The 26,671-nt window shown below is 50.8% G+C and overlaps 2 protein-coding genes across 2 annotated transcripts in view; both read right to left on the bottom strand.

The window, feature by feature from the left end:
* Positions 1 to 7,253: 7,253 nt before the first annotated feature.
* The window catches only part of SUPT4H1 (SPT4 homolog, DSIF elongation factor subunit), a 133,531-nt gene continuing 114,113 nt past the window's right edge, over positions 7,254 to 26,671 (bottom strand). The window contains exons 2-6 of the mRNA XM_056127758.1: positions 11,129 to 11,204; positions 10,563 to 10,669; positions 8,568 to 8,623; positions 8,110 to 8,163; positions 7,254 to 7,709 (exon numbers count right to left, since the gene is read on the bottom strand). Of these exons, the coding sequence (XP_055983733.1) occupies positions 7,642 to 7,709; positions 8,110 to 8,163; positions 8,568 to 8,623; positions 10,563 to 10,669; positions 11,129 to 11,197 (354 nt within the window). The 5' untranslated portion in view covers positions 11,198 to 11,204 and the 3' untranslated portion in view covers positions 7,254 to 7,641. The remainder of the gene's footprint in view (positions 7,710 to 8,109; positions 8,164 to 8,567; positions 8,624 to 10,562; positions 10,670 to 11,128; positions 11,205 to 26,671) is intronic.
* The window catches only part of RNF43 (ring finger protein 43), a 71,093-nt gene continuing 57,223 nt past the window's right edge, over positions 12,802 to 26,671 (bottom strand). The window contains exons 3-9 of the mRNA XM_056127753.1: positions 22,560 to 22,634; positions 22,317 to 22,448; positions 21,767 to 21,871; positions 19,032 to 19,193; positions 18,437 to 18,539; positions 16,326 to 17,663; positions 12,802 to 13,831 (exon numbers count right to left, since the gene is read on the bottom strand). Coding sequence (XP_055983728.1) covers positions 13,788 to 13,831; positions 16,326 to 17,663; positions 18,437 to 18,539; positions 19,032 to 19,193; positions 21,767 to 21,871; positions 22,317 to 22,448; positions 22,560 to 22,634 — 1,959 coding nt within the window. The 3' untranslated portion in view covers positions 12,802 to 13,787. The remainder of the gene's footprint in view (positions 13,832 to 16,325; positions 17,664 to 18,436; positions 18,540 to 19,031; positions 19,194 to 21,766; positions 21,872 to 22,316; positions 22,449 to 22,559; positions 22,635 to 26,671) is intronic.

Genomic DNA, 26,671 nt, shown 5'->3' with positions numbered 1-26,671 from the left:
ATGTATGATGGATTAGAATATTAATTGTTCAATAATACTACAGGAATGACATTCTTGCCACACATACTTAGAATTTATCTAGAGGACAATTTAGGACAATGATAACTTCTTATGCATTTAGCAGTATATAGCATTCAAATTATGTTTTACCAAAATTAATGTATCTGACTGCAAAGCCTGGCAAGCTCCTCATGATGTATTCGATATGCCAAAAACAGTAACAAGAAGTCTCACAATGGAGACATTACTGGGCCCCCTCGAGCAAATCGGTGAACAACGGGAGGACAGTGCAGTGCAGTGCTAATGTATCTGATTCTCAGAACCATTTAGAGGGAGGGACTGGGAACTGCACTTTTTATTGGGAAACAGAGGCCCGCCTGGATTTTCTGAGAGCTTATTGCTGGCTTTGGACTTAGGGGTCAATCACTCCTCGTGGGCTTGGGGAACCATATAGGGTATGGGGAACAAACCCAAGTTGGTTTTGATCATCTTGGAAAGCAAGCTCTTTATCCGCTGTACTATCTCTCTGGCCCCAGAACTGCACCTTTAAATGAATTTATTAAGTACATCGCACATACAGAAAGAGAGAGAGAGTACAATTTAACCACTACTCAGAGTGCACTGACATATATAACTAGCATCTATATCAAGAAACAGACTACACCTAACACCGAAGAGCCCCTCGGGTTCTCTTTCACTCCATCTTTCACTGGTAGCCACTATCGCACCACCTAAAAGCATAGTTCTGTCAACAGGGTTTTATTTTTCATTAGAAATTATATTGGTTAACCATTAGCTTATAGCATTTCATAATTTGTAGAAGTACAGCTGCATAACTGTGTGTAAAAGCCTCACTACACCTATCACCAAAGTTCAAGTGCCATTCTCATGACCTGTTTATCCTTTCTACCCTTTTCCCTCGCTCTGCTTACCCTTCCTCCCTGGGAAGCACCGTATTTTCTGCAGCCCAAGATCACCTGAATTTTAGAGAGGAAATTTTGAGAGAAGTGATATGATTTGGGCTGGAGCACAGTGGGTAGGGCGTTTGCCTTGCATGCGGCTGACCCAGGTTCGATTCCTCCGCCCCTCTCGGAGAGCCAGGCAAGCTACCGAGAGAATCTCGCCCTCACAGCAAAGCCTGGCAAGCTACCCATGACGTATTCTATATGCCAAAAACAGTAACAACAAGTCTCATAATTTGTTGTGAGACGTTACTGGTACCCACTCGAGCAAATGGATGAACAACGGGAGGACAGTGCTACAGAGATATGACTTAGAAAAGTCAGGCAGATGAATGGATGCAGTATAGTCAGGACAATGCCTGGTTGGAAACTTATATTTTAATCACAGAAGTCTGTTCCACTAGAGTGGTAATTGCACCTCAAATGGAGGCAGATGGCAAAAACAAACAGGCAGAGGAAAGAATGGAGGGTATGGGGTTGGGTTATGAGCCCCATAGATACATAAGAGCTCTTGGAGTCGATTGGAAGGTGCAGTCATACGGGAGCTGGAGACACAGACCACTTTCCCAAACTTTGCACAGGTTCATTAGTTTTCCTCCTTCTTTGGTCAGCTTTAGATTTGGGAATTATGTATAGATGAATGGAGAAGGATAATTTGGATCATCAGTGTGTAGGACATGCAACTTTCACTCAACAATAAGGTAAATGCTTAATGCTAGTCCTGTGGGAAACTTGTGAATGGAACAAATACTACGTTCAGGCATAATCACTGCAAACAGTTTGTGGACCAAAATGGTGGTAAGTACAATAGTGGAGCTCAAGCTGCAGTACTGGCTCATGGACAAATCACTTGAATGTCCTCTCTGAAGAAGGATGCTAACTATGACAAAGGAATATTGTGAGGGTCAAATAAGATAATGCAAAAAGGAGCTGCAAAATAGTATAGCAGGTAGGCGCTTGCCTTGAATGCAATTGATCAGGGTTCGATGCTTGGTGGCCCATATGGGGATCTGAGTCCTGAAAGGAGTGATCCCAGAGCACAGAGCCAGAAGAACGCCTGAGTACCACCAGGTGTGGCCCCCCAAAAATCAAAGCAAAGATAATGCAATGAAAATCCTTTAGTCAACTGTATAAGGCAATTTAAACAAAAGGCTTTATTGGTACTAAACATGAACCAAATTTATAAAGGATCATCTTAATGTTCATAAGCATTATGTGACACTTAGATACACAGAGATCAGGTTCTCAAGGAGGGGATCAGGACTGAGCCAGATTGCAGACAGGCTGAAAATGACCAGGTCTAAGGAATAACGCCTCAGTTACAGAGAAGCCCCAGGCTCTCAGGCCCTCAACAGCCCATTCCCATTATAGTTGCAGAAACTTTCCCTCCAAGATCAGAATGTTCCAACTCTCCCTGCCTTGTTGAAGGATGGGTTGAGTTCTGCAGGCTGTGGGAACCTCGCCTTCGGGCCTCCAAAGGGGTGGGGAGTGGAGAAAAAGGGAAAAGCAGGCCTGGGAGGCAGTCTGCTCGCTGCTGTTATCAGTCCTGAACTAGGCAAGACCCTTGCCTTTCTGTAGAGAAGCCAAACCACTGGCAGGAGACCAAAGGAAACCAAGCCACTGGGCAGAAGAGACCTCCTCAAAGGGCGCAGACCTTTGGCTGACACAATGGGCAGAACGTAGCCCTCGTGGCCCCGAATTCAGGGCAGCCATACCAGTGCCCGCACCTCCTCTTCCGCACAGCACTGCTCACTCTCAGGGGCTCTGAAGAACCAACAACGAATCCTGTTTCTGTTTCTTCAGATTCTAGGACTCCAGCACCATAACTTACTACTGTCTGGACTAGCGGCACCATAAACAGGTTTAAAGACCAGCAGAGGAACACAAGCAAATTCAGAAACAGGTGGCAGGCAGAGTCTCTGAGGCACAACGTCTGTGAAATCCAGTCCCTGCAACTTGCCACCCCTCCCCCACAACCACTAGTGCCTGTCTTTCATTTCCTGCAAAGCTGACAGTTAGGGCCCCAGCGCCGCATGGGGCTGAGGCAGCCCAAGTGTGGTTATTTGCACACAGCTCCCGTCTCCCCTCCCCACAACTGTTTCCATTCTCACCAAGCAGCCACGTCCGGGTCAGACGTGAAGGACTGCAGCTGGGGATTTCCAAGGGACTTTTTGAGAAAGCCAGTGAAAGTTGGGTGTTAGCGGCATGGCCTAGGCACTCTTATAAGCCCCACGAATTCCCTCTGTCAGCTATTGGCCTGTGGGTATGCTTCCAAGGCTTTCGGACTGAATTGAGCAGAAACTACTTCCCCTGGAGTGCTTTCGGTCTACTGGGCGGGGGAAATCCTTAAAAATCTATTCCTAGGGGCTGGAGCAATAGCACAGCGGGTAGGGCGTTTGCCTTGCACGCGGCCGACCCAGGTCGGCCCATATCCCAGCATCCCATATGATCCCCCGAGCATCGCCAGGAGTGATTACTGAGTGCAAAGCCAGGAGTAACCCCTGAGCATCGCCGGGTGTGACCCCCCCCCAAAAAAAATCTATTCCTAGCCATGGAGTAAAATTCCTGGTACTAATCTCAGCTATTCTTGGGTATTAGTCTCCTATTTTGTTACTTTGTGTTCCCCAGATGAATGCAATCTTCCTATGTCTATCCCTTTCTTTCTGAGTCATTTCGCTTAACATGATACTTTCCATGTAGTACCACTTGGATGGTGGGAAATGGGCACTGGCGGAAGGATGGGTATTTGATCAATGCATAATTGAAACCCAAGCACAAAAATTTGTAAGTCTACAACTGTACCTCATGATGTCTCACTAATAAAAATAAATAAATAAATAAATAAATAACTATTCCTAGGCCAGAGATGGAGCTTGGTGTACAGCACTTGCCTTGCATGTGTGAGGTCTAGAGTTCCAAGTTCTTATCACCACAAAAGAAAAACTGTGGTGGATGGCAAGGAACACAGAGCTCCACACATGTGATGTGTTCTATCAAGGAATCATGTTCCTTAAAAAACTCAGCTTGGATTTGGGGCTAACTGTAAAGCCATTCCTTCAGAGGCTGAAGACATCACACATCAGAAAAAGTCCTCTTTTGGGGACCTGGGTACCCTGGGCCAGTTTGAGCACTCTTCCCATGAGCCTTTTAGAGGACAAGGCAGGCCAGAAGAGTTAGCATCTGTCCCTCCTTCCCACACATCCCCAGGCCACAGGTAACAAAAGAAACTGACTCACTAGCAACACCAGGTGGCTAAAAGACAAAAGGAGTTTGGACACCTCTAGTGAGTCAGTCCACCCTGCTCTCACAAGTCTGGCACCTCCCTCTGGATTTGACGAACTGTGCTCATAGTGCATATACTGAAGAGTGGTTCAAAAGAGGAGGCAAGTGCATTGTACCTTTCATAAATGTTTTATGATACTGTCAGTGTTTTCATTTCAAAATCTGGGGCTGGAGAGATAGCATAGCAGGTAGGGCGTTTGCCTTGCACGCAGATGACCCAGGTACGATTCCCAGTATCCCATATGGTCCTCTGAGCACCACCAGGAGTGATTTCTGAGTGCAGAGCCAGGAGTAACCCCTGTGCATCGCTGGGTGTGACCCAAAAAGCAAAAAATAAATAAATAAACAAAATCAGGATCCTGAGGCTGAAATAGGCAGGCTGTACCCATTCGTTTTCCGATGGTAAAGGCACGGAACACTAACATGGGGATAGTAACCAGGACTTTAGGTGGAAATTTTAGCAAATGAGAATAACTGATAAATTTAAATTTCTCAAACAAGTAACTTTGATGTGGTTATCACTCAAGATCCCCTTCGAGGTTGGAGGAGAAAGGGGCAAGCCCAGGTCCTATGGAAGCACCCGAGAAACTTTCAGCAGAGGGTCTCCAGTCAGGGAGATGCAGGCAAGGGAGGGAACAGGAGACCATGTGTGCCACAGGTGGCCTAAATAGTAAAGACAAGTAGGAGAAACGTTACTAAGTCTTGCGATGTCTTAAAGGACAACAGCTACGCCAGTGTGAGGCTAAGAGGTGTAGGCCCTAAAGATCAGCTCTAGCAGGCCAAGGGGCTGCCGAGACTCAGGCCAGGCGACCTCCCAAAAGCCCCAAACAAGTACACTAGATAGGCCTCCACCACAGAGCTAAGAGCTGGATGGTGCAGAGCAGGAACCCCTCTGATGCTATGGGGAGATGCTCACAGGACCAGTGTTTAATGTGTCTAAGGAAGAGAAAAGAGGAGGGAGGCTGTAGGGTAACACTGTTTTGTCCTTCCTGCATAGCCTCAGATAGTTTAGGTTTATTGGGTTGCTCCCATCACAGTGCTTCTATTGCTCTGTGTTTATTTGTAACTTTCTTTGTGCTCTGTTGACTTTTGTTTTTTCTCTTCTCCCTAAGTCCTTTGCATAGTTTATTCAGAGCAATGTCCTTTTTGTATGGAAACAAGAAGATATGCTTTTGTAATGTGACTCTCAGTGATATTTCCCTCCTGGGCATCTGTTTTCTCACCTAAGCCTCAGTTCCCTTTACTTCCTAGTGGCCCTATAAGCAGGCTCCCGAGGAGGGACTGGATGGAACCAGGGCAAGCAGTAAGCTATGTGCTACCCTGGCATCGAGATGGGCCTGGCCAAAGCACCATGATGCTTAACTACAAGTTAAGAGCTTGGTCATGGACAAATGGTGTCATGATCCAAAAAGTAATAACTAGATTTGGACCCTGCTAGGGTTAGGAATGAGTGCTGTTGTCTGAGTCTGTGGCAAGATGCTCCCAGGAGAGCTGCCCTACAAGCCTCAATGTTATCTCTTACTGTGTCTATACAAAAATAACTAGTATTGAGATGTTGATAGTTATTGGACTGAGGAAAAGAGAAAAACACCTTAAGGGGTATTTTGCCCTTGGGAAGTCAGGAAGGGCTCTGGAATACCTCTCAGGTGGTGTTCCCTTTGAACCTGGTGGGCTCTCAGAAAGGGCTTTCTTTTTTTCTTTTTCTCTTCAATTTTTTTTTTTATAATTTATTTATTTATTGAATCACTGTGGGAAAAGTTACAGAGCTTTCGGGTTTAGGTCTCAGTCATGTAGATACCAAACACATTTCCCTTTACCAATACTCATTTTTAACCCCGAACCCCAATAGACCCCCACCTCCCACCCCTCCCAATTCTTGTGAGGCAGATGAGTTCTAGTTAATACTCTATCTACTTTGACTAGATAGATTATTTCGATAGAAGATGCACAATTATTGTTTAGAGTTTACGACCCACCCCCCACAATCAGACATGCTGAAACAGCGTTGTGAAATGATTTGCTTTCTACAACTTGGTTTAAGAATAAAATGATGGTTTTGAATTTCTGCTATTTTACTTATTGACCCTGGAAGAATTTCTATTAAAAGTTAGCTAGTTAAGAGATTGGTTTCTGTGCCCTGGAGTCGTGGCCGTGCCGGAGAGCCGCTCGTGGGGGGCAGCTGGCGACCTCGGTGGGGTGTGGGGGACGGCCCACAAAGCCCCCCTTCCCATGAGGTCCCTGCCGCTCCCGCCAGCCCCGGCTCAAACCTGCTTTCCACAAGGCTCCCGTGCGGCCACCATCTTTCTTTCCAGAGAGGAGCGGGCGGGCCGGTCAACGCCCTTTCCCCTCCGGGCTGGCTTGGTGGCGCGGTTTAACACAAGTCCATTTGCTTTTCTGCTCCAAGCGGCTGGTTCTCTGTGCTAAGTCCTTGTGCCTCCGGGGCCGTGGCCGTGCCGGAGAGCCGCTCGTGGGGGGCAGCTGGCGACCTCGGTGGGGCGTGGGGGACGGCCCACAAAGCCCCCCAGAAAGGGCTTTCTTAAGTTGATTTTGCTACCTGACTGGGTGCAGTGTCAGCCCAGAGTGCTGAGGGTTGGAGAGAAAAGAGAGCTGGAGAGAAGAGCAGGTTGGCAGACCGCGGAGAGGCTAGCAAGGGGGACAGAGAGAGAAGAATGTAGAAGAAGAATACAGGAGCAGGCACGTGGAGAGCCCAAGCTGTGAGATGGAGCGTGAGTGATGAGTGGGAGAGACAGGAGGAGACGGGAATGAGGAGTAGTGTGAGACCAGAATAGGAGGCTGAAAGAGACTGGGGGAGGCGCATGGCGAGAATGGAATAAATGGCAACTGATCAATCAACTGGCTTGGTCCTCATCTCCTCCACCATCTGCCCTGCGGCCTGGGCCACCGTGGCTGCGGGAGCAGCTCGGGCCCACCCTGAACATGGGTGGCGAGGAGGAGAGCCGTCGGGATTCCCCTGGCCACCCTCAAAGAATTTTTACAGGAGGCAACACATCTGTTTTAAGAACTTTCCAGAGGTTCATATTTATTGACATTTGACCCATGATCCTGCCCAAAGGCAGCTCTGGGAATGGGTAGGAAAACCAGCATCCTATGCAAGAACTGGACTGAATCCAAACTCCGCAGGAACTCAATTCAAACTCTGAACTCAATTCAAGCTCCAACCTGGACCCAAACCCCACCCACCCCAACAGCAGTTCAGAGGTGGTAAAATGGCCCAGGGCCACACCAGCCTGGAGGGCATATCATGCCACTCTCTAGACAGTTTGCAGAGCTTCAGAACTGGAAAGTGTGGAGAATCTGCAGTTCTGCCCATTTAGTTCCACAACAGAAAATAAGAGGCAAGAAAGTTGGGGCAAGAAGGACGGTGACCACGACTCCACTAGGTCTTTATAGCCGTGTCTCTGGATTTGTAGGCGACTCCTCGACTCTTCAGCTCCCGCACGATTCCTGCAGCAGGAAAAGAAACAGCTCTGTAAGGAAAGCCTCTGAAGGATAATAACGGGCCCTCAGCCTCCACTTTCAGGGGCTAGGGACCTATCAAATGGCAGTTTCTATACTGCTCTGCAGATTTCATTAGTTTATACTTGAGAATTCAGGTAAGTACTCAAAAATGATTTAATGACATAAATTATAATCAAAGCAAGTATTTCAAAGGCAGAGTGTAGGGAACACTTTATAGCTCTCCATTACTAGCTGGGTAACTTTTTTTTTCTTTTTAATTTTTTTTTTAGCTAGGTAACTTTCAGTAATTTATTTAACTTCTCTGTGCCTCGTTTCCCCAGGCAGATTAGACTTAATTCACGTGAAGCGCTTCCACAGAGTTTACTATAAAAAATATTATTATTACCTTGGGGCAGGCGACCAGTGACTGATACAGCATAAACACCTGGCTTAAAGTTACCTGAGAGAAGAGAAGAGACTACAGTGAGAAAGAGTTAAGACTAAAGTTCAGGGACTCGAGAGATAGTACATGGAGTAAGGTGTTTGTGACCCCAGTTTGATCTCTGGCACAGCATATGGTCCTTTGCAGTGCCAGCAGTGATCCCTGAGCATCACTGGGAGTGGCCCTGAAAAGTAAACAAAAACAAAAAAACCCAAAACATCAAATGGAGATTTTTGTTAAAAATGAAAGAGATGCTATAATTCCACGGGGGCACTTCGTTGGGTGACAAGTATTAATGACAGAGGACAAGAGATTTTCCTTATCTTTCCTATAACTGATCTTTCTCACCCTCACACTGCCTTAAGATTCCTCCCACCAGATCCAAGGGACGATGTCTAGTGAGAATAAGGAGATATACTTACTGACTCGCTGCCACTTGGAGACCCAGCTGTCCTCTGGACTCATCATTGCAATGATTCTAAGATGGGATAAGAAACAGTCAGTCTAGGCCTCTCCTACCTGTAGGGATGCTGGCACTCCAGTGGTGGGTATGGTGCAGTGATACTGTATGCCTGAAACACTAATACTATCACTAATGCACAGGGTTAATGAATGAAAACTGAAGTTATCAGTGCACATGTCTGTGCAGGAAGTAAAGGTTCCATGAGAACATAATTTTTTTGTTCTGTTGGGGTTACACCTGGTGGTGCTCAGAAATCACTCCTGGAAGAGCTCAGGGGACCATATGGGACGCTGTGGATTGGACCCAGATCAGACAAATGCAAGGCAAAAGCTCTACCTGCTATGTCACCGACCTGAGAACATAATTTTTAACCATTTGTTCTTTCCTAAGGGAAAATTTTTAAGAAAGGAATGGTGTCAGTCTACTTAAAGAAACTTTAGGTAGAATTAGCCTTGAGCCCAAGATTAAGATGTAGTCACTTAAATTCCTCTTATTTCTCCATTGAACCATCTTGCTAAGAGAATACTTTTTTGTTTTGGGGCCATATCTGGCGGTGTTCAGGATTTACTCCTGACTTTTACTCAGGGATCACGCCTGGCAAGGCTTGGGGACGATATGTAGTGCCAGGGATTGAACCCCAGTCAGCTGTGTGCAAGGCATGTGCTTTACCTGCTGTACTACTGTTGTGGCCCAGAATACTTTTCTTAAAAAGCCTCTTAGAGATATCACAAGTTTTGTCAGCAATAAACTAACATTTACTACATCTAAGCTTCCCTTCATTTTCAAAAAGGATCTTCATGATTTCAACAAACATTTATTAAGTTTCTAACACCTGGGGCACGTGGCTTACTGAGTTCAATCCTGGTGTGCCAATATGGTCCCCTAAGCCCATGAGTGATTCCCTAGTGCAGAGCCAGAAGTAAGTCCTCACCACCACTGAGTATGCCCCCCCCACGTCCCCCCAAAAAAACCCAAAATAAATAAGAATCTACCACACTCCAGGTCCCTTGGCAGGCTGTGGTATTCAGAATAAACACTCCCCAAAAACTGAGTGCTGAAAGTAGTTAAAGGGATAACCTTTAGTACCTGTATTGCAAACCATAATGTCTAAAGGGAAGGAGGAGAGGTAGAGAAAAGGGGAGAGGGAAAAGGTTAGGGAGAAGGAGAGGAAGAGAGAGAAAAGTGCCTACCATAGAGCGATAGAGGTAGGCTGGGAAAGGGGGTGGCAGGAGGAAACTAGGGACACTGGTGGCAGGAAATGTACACTGATGAAAGAACAGGTGTTGGAAGATTGTATGACCATGGGGTAGTCACAACAGCCTCCTTGCATGGATAACACCAGGGGCTTCCTGAGCCACAGAACCACTTCCAGGTTTCTCCAGCAGCCAAAATAAAAGTGAACTTGGGTGCTGGAGCAATAGCAAAGCGGGTAGGGCATTTTTGCCTTGCATGCTGCCGACCAGAGTTCGATTCCCAGCATCCCATATGGTCCCCTGAGCACCACCAGGGTAATTCCTGATTACCACATTAGTAACCACAGGAGTAACCCCTGTGTATCGCCGAGTGTGACCCCCCCACCACCAAAAAAAAAAAAAAAAGGTGAACTTAAGCAACATACTTCACTTAACCCAATACAGGCAAAGCATTTCACTAGCTTTGGGCATATAACCAATCAAAAGACCAAACCAAACCAAACTTTTCTTTTCTCTTGTGCTAAGTCTTTGAAATCAGTGCCTGTACTTACAACTAAGCATATCTCAGTTTGCGGTTCAGCCATAAAGCAAGTGCTCAGAAGCCACCCTATGCTCAGTGACAACTGTACTGTGCAACAGAGACCAAATGTGCGTCTCAAACTGACTCTGAGACCAACTGGGCGCACGGTCTTATCTTTAAAGCCCACCCCTTTACTTGGCCGGGTGGGGGGGAATGTCAACCAAAATCTAGAGAGGCTTACCCGTCAAAGGAAGAGCTGGTGCAGTCATACACCATCTCTCTGTTACCCTTCATCTGCAGGTATGCATCACAATTGTCACAGCCGTCGTATTCAAACTGGTCAATAGTCTGGAGAGCGAGGGAAGGGGTAGCGTAGAGGAACATTAGGGCCAAAGAAAGCGGTTTGCCCTCCACCGCTCCACCTCACCAAAGAGAAAGGTTCGATTATGCTCCGTCTGTCTCACCCAGCCACCCTACCCCACACGCCATCCCCGCGACCCCACTGTCAGTAAGTTCTGCCCTCCTCCGCATCTCCCGTTCCCAGCAGCATTTACCATACTCCTCTCTCTCGTCTCCTCGGTGAGAGAGCGGCCTCTCCCACGACTCCCTCAACAGCATCCCCTCTGCCTCCCGGGACCCCCTGGCTCCAGGCTCTGGGAAGCGTCAGACGCAAGCCCGGCCCGCGTGCCTGGAGACGCGAACCGCGGCGGACGCGCCAGCTTCTCCCCCGGGCCCTGCACGGCCCCTCGCCGCCTCCCAGCCACGTTCCACCACCCTCTTTTCCTCCATCGGAGCCCTGACGGATACCTTAACCAGCGAACACAGCAGACAAGCGCGCAGATGCCGCAGATCCTTTGGCACCGTCTCCAGGGCCATCGCCCCCGGCACACAAGACTTGGCACCGCCGGAAGTAAACAGTGGAGTACCCACAATCCCAACACTTCCGGCGCCGCGCCTTCCGCTTCCGGCGCCGGCGCCCGCACGCCCCGCCCCGCCCCCCCCCGCTCCTGGAGATGGTTTCTCCCGCCTGGAGGCGGGGCTCCCGGCGGCGCGTCACCTGGGCGGGCGGGAGGGGCGGCGGCGGCCGTTGGCCTGGGGGTGGGGCATAGGGGCGGGGCCGGGGCGGGGCCTGGGCGGGCCCGGGCCCGGCGGCGCGCGCCGTTTGATGTTGGCTGGCAGCTGCCCGCGCCGCCCCCCGGAGCGCTGGCATGGGGCGGGGCTTAATGCTGCGAAATGCTTTGGGACGGCTTCTCTTTCCAGGGCTCGTGGAGGCTTTGCGTGGCTTCTCGCATTTAGGCACACGGCCTTTATTTCACAACAGCTGGAGGGGATTAATTTTTTTCCCCCCCCCATTTCGCCCTATAGCCCTATAGCAAAGCTTGCTCTCTGGTTTCAAGCTGGCATCAGACAACCTCCACCCTTACCAAACCACTCCCTGGGAAGCTAAAAAAAGGAGGAATGTGCTTTGTGAGGGGAGAGTGGCCCCCGGTGGCCGTGCCGCCATTTGTACTTCCTGAGTGGGAGTTTGGGGATGGACTTTTCAGGGCCTGCAGTGCAATCATCCCAGGCCAGTCTCCCTTCTGAAATTTCACAGTGTCTCCCCTTTCCCAGGGTATGTTTACATGAACCGTGCTTTAATATTGACTACTTCCCACTGTACAACGTGCTTTGGGAACCCACTGAGTTCTGGAGTAGGCCCATTTCAGGGGTGGAGAAACAGAGAAGTGTTCACCCAAGGTCACAATGAGAGCATTAAAGCATCTTCAGTGGGAGTCCCGCACAGATACCGCCATGGGAATTCCTTCATTGCGCTCCCTTCCTCTTACTAAAACAGGTCTTTAAGTGCTGAGAGACCAGACCCCCACTCTCGTTTCATAAATCAGAACCTAGCCTCTGAGCTCAAATTATTTCTGTTCACTGTATGATTGAAACCCAATCGTGAATTGAAACCCTTTGTAACTATTAGTCTCACGGTGATTCTGTCACTGTCACTGTCCTCCTGTTGTTCATTGATTTGCTCAAGTGGACCCAGTAACATTCTGAGACTTGTTGTTACTGTGTTTGGCATATCTAATACGTTACAGGTAGTTTGCCAGGCTTTGGAGCCATAGCATAGCGGGTAGGGCATTTGCTTTGCATGCGGCAGACCAGGCCAACCCGAGTTTGATTCCTCCGCCCCTCTTGGAGAGCCCGGCAAGCTACCGAGAGTATCTTGCCCGTGTGGCAAAGCCTGGCAAGCTACCGGTGACGTATTCGATATGCCAAACACAGTAACAACAAAGTCTCACGATGGAGACGTTACTGGACCTGCTTGAGAAAAATTCAAAAAGCAACAACAAAACGATTGCTGTTCACAAAGAAGATGAAGTTCTTATTCCTTCTGAGTGATAATCATGACACAACAAAAACCACAAGACCAGACTGAATTCAAGGATAAATATATTAGCAAATAAATACATTATTCAACATAGTGCCTGATTCAAGCATCTTTCTGTCTGGTTCAGATATAAATACCCACATGTGGGTGCCTAGGTGCTAGTTCCCCACTGACTGAGGGCTGATTCTCAGGTAGGGTTCTATGTCCACTTTGCTCCCACACATCCACATTCCAAATGGGATAGTGCCTGAGGGGCCAACAATGGTCAGGCTGCCCTGGGGTTAATGTTACCCTAAGGAGGCCCCTTGGTCCTTGCCCACTTGGTACCAACTGCCCAGTCCAGACTTCCTCTGCATCTCCATCTGGTCTATTTATAATTTTTATTCAGGAGATCTCCCAGGGAGAGTTATTCCTCCATTACTCTCCCCACCCCAGCCCTCAAAAAATAGGACTCCTGAGGTGACAAAGGAGTTTGAAGAAAACAGATTTCAGGGACAATATCCTGTACCCTGGCTTTCTACAGTCTCTCCTCTGACAATAGAATAGTCTGAGAACTAAGGACCGGAAGGGAAAAACATCCCCCCTTATGCACCAGGCAGGCACTGCTTGGAAAAGCTGCAGAGGCCCCCTTTGTTAAGGCTCAGGGATCAGGGCTCACCTATGCTCTGGATCCTTTTGCAATGAAGGAAAATGATTCAGCAGCCTTGCAGGGGAGGGGCTAACATCAGTATACACCCGAAGAAGGAGGTGAGAAAGGGTCACTCAGCTGGACCCTTTGCTGCTGTGACCCTCGGCCTGGGACTGGGGGAAGGAGCAGCACCTTTGTAACACCTCTCCACCCATACCGAGCTTCCCGCTCTAAGAAAACAGCCTTCGTGGGAGCCAGCCCACATAGCGGGGTGCTGGCTGGGCACAGACTTGTCACCCTCAGAGCCCACCAACACTGTTCCTCTTTTGGTGGCTCCAGCAGTACAACAAAAAGAGGGGTGGGTCTTCTGAGGTCCTTCCTTCGCTCAGGAGCAGGATTCTATGACAGGTCGGGTCCCAAGTTGTCCAGAGCAGTCTTGGTTGGAGCTAAGCCTGGCCATTTCACACAGCCTGTTCGCACAGCTCCTCCAGCTCCTCCTCTGAGCCTGCATTTAGAAAGAGGGGAGGAAAGAGGTCACTGAACAAGCAAAGGCTACTTGCTGCTTCCAGGTGTCCAGAGGGGTAATTAGACTGAAAGCTGAGAGGGTCCCCAGGTGGGAAACAAGGGGGAACAAATCTAGAGAAAGAGAAACATAAATAGCAACCGGTGTGTTACCAATACTTATATTCATGCACTCAGTCCATGAATATTTATTGAGCACTCCTGAATGTTGCTGTTACCTAATGTGCCAAATAGAAGACCATGAAGAATCAGCAGAGGGGGCTGGGGAGAGAGTTCGAAGGGTGGATCATGTGCTTTGTATGGCAAGGCCCTGAGTTCCATTCCTGGCACTGCACTGCCTTCCACCCTGCACTGCCAGCATGGGCCTAGGGGGTTGGCAGCATTGCTGGGGAGGTCCGTAAAAAAATAAGCAGAAATCTGACAACCTTATAGAAAAGGAGTGTGTGCAAACAATTATAATGAAAGAAGTGGGAAAGATCACAGCCAAATAAAACAATCAGGAAGGGCTGATTCCTTTCATTTTTCTCCTGAAAGTGGAGGAAAAATGATCTGGTCATGCATAAAAGGGCGAGAATTAGGTTTATGGGACCAGGAAGGTATCATTCTGAGTGGCTCTATCTTCAAAAAGTTCTTACTCAGTTTGGCCAAATATGTGAAGAAAGAGGAAAGTAGAAAAGAAGATTGGGGAGACATATGTTAGATGAAGGCTCTCAGATGCTAGTGCTTTGAAGGCTAAACCGGGTTGGATTTTTCTTTATTGTAGGTAAAATAGAAATTTGAAGATTTCTGGCCAGTTTATTGGAGGAAAAAGACCCTGGCAGCAGCGTGGAAAACAGGTGAGCGGGGTAACTGCTTCATGATTCTGCAGGACATAAACTACTATAGTGACCAGCCTCCAAGGATCTAGGAGAGGGAAAGGTAGAGCTAGAAAGTTTTAGCTTTAAAAAAAAATCACTGGGTCAGATGACTTAGTGCTCTGGCATAGGAAAGATAATCTACTAGGACTTAGCAGCACTGGATGGGCAACCAGCAGAGCTCAGAGGAGAACTGGATGTGCATGCATTCCAGTCCTTGGAACCATTTCTATGGCTCCATGCCTCAGTCCTTGGGCAACACTTAATACATGGGCAAGGGAAATCAGTTCTGGGGAAGAATGTGATGAAAATTATCTGAGATACAGTTAGTAGAACCTGGCACTGATTGGACCTAAGAATCTGGGAAAGGAAAACATTAAAGCTACCTTTGTTAGAAAGAGAGAAGATCAGACTGTCAGTGGCAGCACTAAAAGTGTACAAGATCAGGTCCAAAGGGATCATCAAGCACATGATCCAAGCTAACATTCCATGACTCTACCAAAATTAGTTTGTACACTGGGCCGGAGAGATAGTCCAATCCCCAACACAGTATAGTCTTCGGAGCGTTGCCAGGTGTGACCCTGGTGGTCCTCAACACCATAAAGCCTGAGCACCACCATAGCCTCAGGCTTTCCCATTCAGCCTTCCACCCAGTTGGTTGAGAATTGCTCAACCCTCCTGGAGCCACTTGGGAGACCTTCCCCCAACTATGTGTTATAACTGTTTGCACGCCTATATCCAACAGACTGATTTCCCAAGTTGACAAGTCCCATAGCCTCAGAACCTGGCCTGGAACCTAGCATAGGGTGAACAAGCAAATAACACACAAAGGAAAAAGGAGGGAAGAAATGAGCAAATGAATAAATGACAGGAGCATGCTAGTTGTGCCAATAGGATTCTAAGACATAAGACCCGTGGGGCTACCAAGAAACCATGACCTCCGTCTATCACCTACATAGCTTTCCTATATGGATGAGAATTGTGGTTGTCAGTAATTATTCCACTACACTCTCCTCAAGGACAAGAAACACTTCTTGACCTTCTTTGTAATGTAATGCCAATAGGGAACTGGATACCTTGATATACCTGAACCAATCATCAGGTTTTTTTAGGGGGTGGGGGTATCTTGGACCACACCACCCAGCACTACTGGGTTGGTGGGGTCTAATTTTGGCCCAGTGCTGAGGTCACTCTCTGTGATGCTTGGGGTGGGAGGGGACATGTGGCGCCAGGGACTGAATCTGGGGCTCCAGCATGCAAAGCATGTGCTTCAGCTCTTTGCACCATCTCCCTGTCCTCAACCATTAAAACACTGGAACACACTCATGTGAGCTGCTACTCCAAACCACTTGGGAGACCTTCCCCCAAATGCTTTCTGCTGTTTCAACCACATGAGGAAACCCCTCTGCCCAGACCACCCTATGACCTGGAATGGAGGGAGAAACCCCTGTAAGCAGACCACCGTAGTCACAATATGGGGCTCTGCTGACTGTTCCAGATTTGGAGTGTCAGCCCTGGGGGGGCCCGTCTCAGTTCCCAGCAACGCCTCTTGGCTGACTCCACCTATCTACAATAGTCACTTTTAGCCCCTGACTGCTCCCTCCCCCCCAAAAAATGTCTCACCAGGCTGGGCTGGCTGCACCGGGCAGTGTGGGTAAGGGCATGGTCCGCCCTCAGAAGCACCACAACTCCACTCAGAAGGCCCCTCCCCAGACTGGGGTGGCCCCAGATTCTGGCGTGGAGTCAGACACAGCCACACTGGATGTGAACTTGAGTAACAGGGGTCTGGGGGCTCAGGCAGCAGTCTCCTGTCCAGGCCCGGAGGTCTGAAGATCAGCGGGTGGGCCTCTGGGGACCAAGGGTATGCCAGGCCCCGGCCATAATGCGGGAAAATCTGGCAAGGCGCGTGTGCAGTCAAGTCTTGGGGGGAACGAGAGGAGAGGACAGGCTCTGTGGATGAAGAGGCCCCCCGGCGCTTCCGATGTGGGTGTCTGATGGGGGCGCTGGGTTTCTGCACGTGGAAGGGGCTGCCAGGATGGGGGTTGGCAGGGTTGGTGGGGGCGGGGGCGGGGGCGGGGACGGGCTCCGGGAGGGCCCTGGGCTGCAGTGGGCTGTGCAGATGCCCCAAAGCCAGTGGCTCTGACCGGGGCTGTGTCCGTGAAACAGCCGACCTGAGCTGGGGGGCCCCAGTTTCTGGGCCGGGCTTCCTGCCGTGCCACTGGAAGCGCTTTTTGTAGTGGTGGTGACGGTGGCGGTGGTAGTGGATGTGACTGGAAAGCGGGGCTTCCCCCATGGGCACCAGGGAGTCCAGGGAACGCGGCCGGGTGGTCACACAGGGCCGGGCCTCCTCCCTCGGGGTCTCCCCTGTGGGACTGCAGTACACCAAGGGGTCAAAGTCACTGCTGAGGGAGCTGCGGAAGGTGGAACTGCTGCCATGGACGCCCTGCAGGCTGATGTCCGTGCAGTTGACCACTGAGTCGCTGGAGGAGCCATGGCAGGGCCCAGAACTAGAGTCACTGGCGGGCCCATCTGCCAAGTAGCCGCTGCGCTCTGTGCAGTAGCTTTCTCCTGAGCCACTGCTGTCGTGAGGCCGGGTCCGGTGCGAGGGCACTGGGCAGGGGGCAGCGTGCCCAGAGGGACACCGGAGGCGGCGGCCCAGTCCCCAGTCCTGTGCGTAGGCATGTGGCACCACTGCCAGGCGCTGCTGCTCGCTGCTGGCGGCCCGCAAATGTGCCGCTCTGGAGGGCTGGTGGTGCCGAGGGGCTGCGCCTGGGTCCTGCGAGGGCGGGAAGGGCCTGGGTCTCGGGGGCCGCGGCGCTGCACTCCGGGAAGGGCCTAGCAAGTAGGCAGCAGGAAGGTGGTAGTGGGCATGGCCAGGATGTTGGCGAATGAGGTGGAGTCTCCGGCCTGGTTCCTGGTAAGAGCGGGGAGGACCCAGGGACTGGGAAAACGAATCTCCCTCTGGAAGAAAGGAAAAAGAGCACAAGTGTTGGGTTCTGAAGGCACACAGAGGGTGCTCCCAGGACAGCCAAGAGAGACTGTCTGGGTGGTTCTGGCTCCCTTGGGAGTCAGCTCCAGGTCAATCACTCCTCACCCCGTCAGCCATTATAGCTGATTCGGGGGGAGGAGGAGAGAGGGAAGGGAGAAGACAGAGACAGAGACAGAGAGACAGAGGCAGAGAGACACAGAGAGAGACAGAGACAGACAGAGAGACACAGACACAGAGAGAGAGGGGGAGGGGGGGAAGAGAAGCTTTTTTCCCCTCAAGATGGCAAAGTCCTGGTTTTGTTAGAATACGATATAGCACCAGAAAATTGGGATTAAAAATACACAAAATACCCAGCTTTAGAATCAACAAAGGGGTCATAAAAATACAACTGATTTTGGAAATAATACAAGTGTCTCCTGGGGAAGGAGAGATAGTACAGTGGCAGGGTGTTTGCCTTACACATATCTGATCTAGGTTTCATCCCATAAGGTCCCCCAAGGCTGTCAGGACTAAGCCCTGAGCTTAGCCATTTATGACCCCCAAACCAAAACAATAATAATAATATGATGATGATGGTGCCCTTAACTAGTCTTCTTCCTCAGAGGAGTTCCTTGAGCATGCACAGCTGAAAAAAACTAGTGAGACAATTCTGTTCTCTCCTCAGCTTCAAGGAAAAATCCTTTATGACAGGAAAACCACATGCTCCCCTCTCCCTGCACAGGGGAACCCCTGGCCCACCTCCTACCTACGATGTTGAACATGCAGAGGGGGCAAGTCCGTTGTTGCTGCAGCCAGGGGTCCACACAGGCCCGATGAAACTCATGGAGGCAGGAAATGACCCGGAGCTCCTGGAGAGAACAAGGGTAACAGCAGCTACAGGACAGGCCAAGAACCAGGCCACCCCGCTCTCTCTGGCCTCTTCATTTTGCTATCCAGAAGGAATGTGCCAAAGTTCTTCAGGTATCTCTATCTGAAAAAAGGTATGGGCCCTGGTATCGGGTGGTCATGAGTTTTGCCACTTGGCTCCATAATCTTGGGCAAACCTCTTTACAGTTTTCTGCTATAAAATGAAGATAAAAATCTAACCTCCCACTCCTTACTGGCATCAAGCTAAAAATCAGATAACGCCTCTAAAATACCAACTGAAGAGCCCAGCACACAAACCCGCAAACAGCAGTTCTCCTTCCCTGGAAGAGCAGATAAGCAACCTCAGGGCTGGCCCACCCCTGCTCATGCGGGTTCCACTGTGCCGAGAGGCGGTCAGGGCAACCACGCCAACCTCCCTCTCCCACGCCGCCCTCTGGCCTTCCTTCCAGCCCGCCCATGGTACCCTGCCTTACCTGGCCCTCGGAGAACTCCTCCAGACAGATGGCACACATTGGGGCGGAGCTGCAGCTGCTGCCTGAGTCTGGCCACTCGGCCCGGGCCCTCCTGCAGCTGGCCTGGTACCTCCTGGTGGCCAGCTGGCTAATGGCCCAGGCTGTTTGCTGCTGAAGGGGATCCTGGGAAGAGAGGTAGGGCTCGAATGAAGAAGGGCTCCTCTTCCTCGTTCTTGGACTCCAGTCCCCTTCCCTGTCACCTGGCCAACTTCAGGATTGCCCTGAAGTTTTGTCTCCCAGGGCTCACTCTTGCTCTGCTCAGCACGCCAAGGGCTGTGCTGCTTCCAACTCTCACCAGGAAGCTTTTCTTCTCTTGATAACCCATAAGAGAATTTGATGTCATCTTTTGGTTTGGAGAACATGCCAGGAGGTTCTTGGGGTCTACCTCCAGCTTGGTGCTTGGAGGTTACACCCGGCAGTGCTTGGGGGACCCTGGACTGCTGGGGATCCAAACCTGAGGCTCTTGCAGGTAAAACATATACTCCAGCCCTGTGCACCATCTCCCGGGCCCAGAGAGGAACTTTTTCAAGTCCAACTGTCTGCTTAATAAGCACAGCAAATTTAATGTGCCCCAAACTGAACTCTTAATCCCATTAACCACTCCCGACCACACACGCCTCTTTGCTCGAGTCTTTCCTGTCTCCCCATCTCCATAAAGGGAAATTCCACTCCTTTCCCTTTTTGCAGTGCTAGGACTCGAGTCCATGGCCTCATACATGTGAAGTATGGGCTCCACCACAGCTCTGGCCTAGGTCTATTCTATTCTGTCAATTACTTAGTTGGAAAACCTTGGAGCAATAATTAACTCATCTCTCTTTTGCTCCATAATCACCATTAATTAACCATTAGTTAACTAATGGCTTCAAAATGGCAGGAATCTAATGAGTTCTCCCCACTTTCGCTGCTGCCTGCCTAATCCACACTGCCATCACTGTCACTGGATTTATTCCTGTTCTAGCCTCTGAGCTGGGTTCTCTGTTCCCAGCCTTATAATCTGGTGTCACAGCAGAAGCAAGAGTGTTCATGTTAAAACATAACTCATGGGGCTGGAGTAATAGTACAACAGGTATTTGCCTTGGTATTTGGGCATTTGCCTTCCACACAGCTGACCTGGGTTCAATCCCGGGCATCCTATATGGTCCCCCGAGCACCACCAGGAGTAATTCCTGAGTGTAGAGTCAGGAATAACCCTTAAGCATTGTCAGGTGTGACCCCAAAATCAAAACAAAACAAAAACACCACCATAAATCACACTGGGGACCAGAGCAATGATACAGCAGGTAAGGCATTTGCCTTGCATGCAGACAACCTGGGTTCCATACCTGGTATCCCATTTGGTCCCCTGAGTACTGCCAGGAGTGATTCCTGAATACAGAGCCAGAGTAACCTTTGAGCATTGCTGTGTGTAGGCCCCCCTTAAAGAAAAAAAACCCACAACACCAGACAGTCATAACTCCCACTGTCATAGCATGATGGCTTAAAACCCTCAAGCACTGCTGTTTCACCCAAAGTAAAGCCCACACTGGCTGAGCCTGGCCCGTGGACTCTGGCCCTATCACCTAGCACTTGGGTTCACTGTGTTCCACTGCACTGCCTTCTAGCTGTTCCTTGGACCAATGAGGCACACTTGTGCCACAAGCTCTTTCTCCTTCCTTTTCTCTCCACCGTGGCCACTTTCTCCCCCAAATGTATGTATACATACCTACTCATTAGTGGGTCATTCCTGTAATGTCATCTCAGTGAGATGGGCCCTGGCCTTGTGTTTAAAAAGCTAACTCTGCGCCACAGAGATAGCAGGTTGGGTGCTTGCCCTGCACACGGCTGACCCAGGTTTAATCTCCAGCATCCCATGTCCTCCCCCAAGTCTGCTAGAGTGATTCCTGAGTGTGTAGCCAGAGCACTTCTGGGTTTGTCCCCACCCCACCACCCCACCCCACTCCCAATTAAAAAAATCTAACCCTTGAGGTTGGAGAGACAGTACAGCAGGTAGGACACTTGCCTTTCATGTGGTCAACCAGGGTTCAATCCTCAGCATCCCATGTGGTCCCCCAAGCACTGCCAGGAGTGATCCCTGAGCACTGCTGCTGTGGGCTCCCCCCATACCATAAATAAATAAAAGACGAACTCTGTCCTTCTTGCAGCCTCTCTCCTCTCTTCTACTTCATGCCTCTGCACATAATATCACCTGAATTTTATTTTTGGTCATTTCTCACTAGAATAAAAGCTCCTAATAAAAGGTCTACTCCAGGGCTGGAGTGATAGCACAGCGGGTAGGGCGTTTGCCTTGCACACAGCCAAGATGGCCGATACAGGTTCGATTCCCAGCATCCCATATGGTCCCCCGAGCACCGCCAGGAGTGATTCCTGAGTGCATGAGCCAGGAGTAACCCCTGAGCATCGCCGGGTGTGACCCAAAAAGAAAAAAAAAAAGAAAGAAAGGTCTACTCCTTCCTTTGCTCCTTAGTGCTCTAGTCAATAACTGAACAGTGCTGGGAACTAACAGTTCATTCTGCTGAATGAAAGAATGAGCAAGCAGCCTCCAGAATGAGGCCACTGGAAATCAGTCCAAGACTGGGTTGTTTGGGTGTAAATGATTTTCATGGACCTAAAGCGAAAGGCCCCGGCTCATATTTCTCTTACACACACACACACACACACACACACACACACACACACACACACACCACTCTTCTCACCGGTCTGCTCTGGCGGGGCCGGCACCGGATGCGCAGCACTGAAGCCAAGACGACCACGAAGATGGTGCCCACCACAGTCAGGAGGATCCATACATCATAATCGGGCTAGAGAATGCCAAAGGTAGACAGTTATTCCTGGGCCCATGTGGGAGAAGACACCACAGCTCAGGAGAAAAACTGGAGGCCCCCTTGAGTCCTCCAGGGCCAGCAAAGGAGGAGGGAGAAACCTGCAGGTGGGCCGAGGTGAGACCTCTGTGTCCATGTGTACTCAGAGGAAAGGGTGTCCAGATGTCTGCTGTGAGAGACACTCACGGAAATCCCCATGCCTAGGAGAAGGGAGAGGGGTCCCTTCTGCAAGGTGGCAACTACCTGGTGAGCAGAGCAGTGGAATGAGGGTCCAGCCACAGGTGGGAGGTGGGTGGAACGCTGCTGAAGGGTATGATGCTGGATAAGGGCGGGTTCGGAGGTCTTTCTGCTTCAGGAGCCAGTTGTCACAGGGCAAAACCGGGACTAACAGGTGCCGGAGCAGGGCAGAGAACTCTGTGCTTACCCATGTCGGGGGCTCCTTCAGCTCAATCCTCACGTGGGCCTTTCGGTTCTTGTATACAAACTCCATCAGCTTCTCAGCGTCTTTCCCCCAGATCAGCACCACAGGCCAAGTCAGTCCTAGGGGCTGCTGCAGCTGCAAGAGGGCAAAGGCCCAGGGGTGGTTGTATCCTGACCCTCTCCCTCCCCCAGTGAGGGGACCACCGCCATCATATCCCTCCTCTGACACCCCAATATCTTCAAGTACCTGCTCAGCAGCAGCTCGGTCCTCAGTGATGTCAAAGAGGACAGCGCTGGCGCCTCGCTCCCCTGCCATCCGGGCCTGAAGAGACACAGCAGAGGGGGGTTGGGGGCACTGGAGGGCAGAGCCACACACTGGGCCTTGCCCCTTCCTAGATTTCCCTGTGCTGCACCCAGGCGCACACAATGCAGGACTGAGAGGGATGCAGAGCTCAGCCAGGCCCCTCTACCTTCAAAGAACCATGTTTACTCCTTTGTAACAGAAGGAACCATAAGAGAGGGCTTATTCCAAGTGTCCAAGAACAGATGGCTGGATCAAGAAACTATGGCACAGTCACACAATGCAAGACAAAAACAGCTTTATGTGAAAAGATAAAATCATGCAATTTGCCGTGACATGGATGGATCTGGAGAGCGTCACATGAGAGAGGCTAGAGGAAGAGGGGCCGACACAGGTGATCACTCTATGTAGGATATAAGGGAAATAACAAAATGCCCACGAGCAACAGAACTAATCTTCATTAGGAAAGCCTGGGGGGAGGATATGGGGAGAGGGAATAGGAGGTGGTGGGGGGACACTGGGACAGTGGTGGATGGAAGAGGACACTCTGGTAAAGAGTGTGGCACTGAGGGCTGGAGCAATAGCACAGTGGGTAGGGCATTTGCCTTGCACACGGCCAACCCGGGTTCGATTCCCAGCATCCCATATGGTCCCCTGAGCACCACCAGGGGTAATTCCTGAGTGCAGAGCCAGGAGTAACTCCTGTGCATTGCCAGGTATGACCCCCCCCAAAAAAAAAGAGTGTGGTGCTGAGATGTTTATGCACAAAAACCCTACCATTAACAGTACTGTAAACCAGCTGCCTGGAGCAAATTACTGAAAAAAAAAAGGGGGATGGAGGGGGCTACTAGATACAGTGTGGATGGACTAGGCTCTAAGACTAAGGAAAAATTACACCAAGTTCCTTCCTTAGGTTCTCCCCCATTTGCCTTCACTACCACGTAAAGAGAACAGAGGGCTGTTCGTATGCTGTGTGCCCCGAGCCTGGGTTCAATCCCTGGCACCACATGGTCGCCAAGCCCTGTTGGGAGTGGCTTCAAGCACTTCAGGGGGAACCCCCAACACAGAAGAGAACAGAGAACTGGAGTGACTGACAACCCCGTTCCCCCCACCCCCAATACAGAAACCCACACACCCAAGGAGCACAAGCAGAGTGACCAGTTTGCAGTACAGGAGGAAATGGGAGTTCCCGGGAGGTAGCTCTATGGTCATAAACCTAACTGGGACCCAGGTTCCTACCTCGGAACCACATGGCTGGTGGCCCTCAACACTGCGGTGCCTGAATAGCCTGGCATCCTCCAGCCCTAGACCTAAACCTGCCCGGTTGGCTCCCGGGACCCCTGACGTTTCTGGGGAGACCCCCTTTGCCCACACCCCTCACAACTAAGAAAAGAAGCAGAGCTGAGCTTCCTGGGCTCCAGTCCTGGCTAATGCCATGCTCAGGCAAGGTTCCAAGGGCTAGAGTCTTAGCTGTCACCCAGAGGCCCATGGCAGACCCCAAGCTCAGCCTGTCCTGTGGGGCTCACTCCCAGTTACACTCTAGTCTGTCAGCTCTCCACAGGCCAATTCAAGGGCTGAAGGGATCTTAAGGGTTCTGCCTAGGGATCTACCCCTCTTCCCTCCTGAGGGGTGCACTAGAGCCTGGACAGGAAGGCCAGGGGGCAGTTCCCACAGACCTGTGCACATATGCACAGAGTTCGCTAGCCTCAGCAGAGTCCGCCAGAGAACACAGCCCAGGAGTCTAGGTGTGCTGAGGGCCCGGTATGAGAACTGTGAGAACGAGAGCAAGAGTCTGACCTCCTGCCTTACAGTCAAGCTCCCAGCCCAGCAAGGCCAAGGGTCTCAGAGTCCAGGCAGCTGCCTGGGACCCATGCCTGGGCTGCTCAAGCTCCTGCAGGCGCTGAAGGAGTTAATCCTCTGCCCGCAGTGGGCAGGAAGAGGAGCCAGCTCTGGGCTTACTCACACTCCCAGCGCTTTGATCTCTGCTTCCCTTCCCGGGGAAAGCCTGTTGGGGCAGGTCTCCTGCCAGGCAGGCCGGGGGAGCGGCTCCTTGCACCCGCTCACTGCTCCCAACTCCCCAGGTGGCAGCAGGGGGCAAGGGGCCCCCTTGGAACCAATGCAGGCAGGGGAGCCTGGGGAGGGTGCCAGAGACTCTAGTGGGGCGTCTGTTTGGTCAGGAGGGTAACTTCCCTCCTCCCTCTCTCCTTAGGCAGTGGGCTGGGCCTTCCCTGCACCTAGGCCAGGCTAAGGCCCTCGCCTGGCTTCGGCTGGAAATTCCCAGGGCTCCTGAGTGGAAATGGTGATGAAAGGGAGAGGTCCCAGCCTGCTCACTCCCAGCAAGTCCAGGGTCACTGGGGGGCCCTGGGCAAAAGGCAGTCCTCCAGAGTGTTCCCTGTCTTCACTAAAGTGGTCTTCAGAGTTCCCCCAGGCGGGGTGGGGGGTGGGGGGGGGTGGGGGGTGGGGGGGGGTAGAGGGGGTGAAGTGCCATGGGGGAGAGGAGAGGCTGGAAAGGTGAGTGTGCTGACTCGGTATAGGTGCCAGGGAGAGGTCACAGAACTGGGACCCTCTGTAGCTCAGTTGCTGGGCCTCCTTGTGAGCTTGGACCCACCCAATCCAGCTTGGAGGAACATCAGGAGAGGCACAGACTTCCTTCTGGGAGATTTTCTGACTTCCCCACCCTTGTCTCTTTGAAGGATTGGGGTAGGAACAGTGGAAAGTAATTACCATGACGTTCAAACACCCCAGCCCATTACAGCCCATAATTAGAAAGTTGTAAAAGTGATCAAAGAGCCCGGAGAGTTGGCTAACAGGGAAACAAACAGGACTTTGAGGCAATTGGGTGTCTGTGTCCAGAGTTCTAGGAATCAAAATGCAAGATTTGGGGTCCAATGCAATCCTCAAGAACCATCCACCCTCCCTCCAGTCCAGCTATATCCCAGGAGCCAGAGAGAAAAAGCAGCCCTATTTGGAGAAAATGTCCAATAACATCCATCCAATTTCAGTCTGCACACAGACTGGTCCTTCCCTCATCAGCGATTCCTGCCTCTCTAAGGAGAGCCAAATGGAACGATCCAGTTGGAGTAGCCTGGCCTGGCAGACAGCATACTCAGGAGCTTTCTTGGGGTAGATGGGGAGTCAGAGCAGTGCCACGGATGAATAGCCAGGCACACGGTCACTCCTACCCATAACCCACGTGCCCCAAAGGAGAAAGTGATTTACAGAATCCAAACTGAGCATCCCAGTCAAATTCTGGAGGGAACCCCCCTGTGAGAAAGCAATGAGCTGAATGGCCTGACGGGGACTCAGCTCAAAGCTGGGGAAACAGCTAGGAGGATTGGAGTGTGGAGGAGGGCATGGAAGGCCTGGGAATCACTAGTGGATGCCCTGCACAGGTGCCAGATGTACCCGGCAAGACAGGACTTCTGATCCTGATGGATGATAAACATGTGACTATAACTGAGGCTGGGTTACTAGAACCTGGGGCTGGAGTGTGAGCAGGAGCTTAATTAGTACATTTCTTTGCTTCTTAATTCCAAGACGTTGGAAACAGAAGAGAAAGTGGAAGTCAGCTGCGGCATCATTGAGATACTGGGCAGGAGAGCTATGGCAGAGACTACCTGGGAGAAACAGGATTGGTCAGGCACCTATCCTTTGCCCTTTACCCTGGCCTTTCACTCTCTCCACTCTAATCCCCTCAGCAACCCCACCCCCAACATGAAGCACAACATGAAACTAAAATTCTTATTTTTAAGTTGCAAAAAGGAAAAGCCCTTCGGCAGAGTGGAATCAGGAAGGCAGAGTTTGGACTGGTGCTCAAACAGGAATGCCAGGCAGGGCTTTCTGAAGGTACTAGAGCCCTCTGTGGCAGCTTGTAGGGAGTCAGCCAGCCTCGCAGGGGCAGCAAGCAAGACTGCCCACAGCCTCCAGCAACCAGAGTCATTTTAGAGAGAGCAGTGAGTGAGCAGCAGAGTCCTGCCTCTGACGGCTGCTCTCTCTGCTCTGGACCTTCGAGTTTCCTCTCCAAACCACAGTGACAGTCTTTCTCTATCTCCTATTCA

Source organism: Sorex fumeus, unplaced genomic scaffold (assembly GCF_029834395.1).
Source record: "Sorex fumeus unplaced genomic scaffold, SorFum_2.1 ptg000063l, whole genome shotgun sequence".
NCBI classification, from domain to species: domain Eukaryota; kingdom Metazoa; phylum Chordata; class Mammalia; order Eulipotyphla; family Soricidae; genus Sorex; species Sorex fumeus.
The sequence above is the reverse complement of the archived record's forward strand: the minus strand, read 5'-3'. Positions and strand labels throughout refer to the sequence as shown.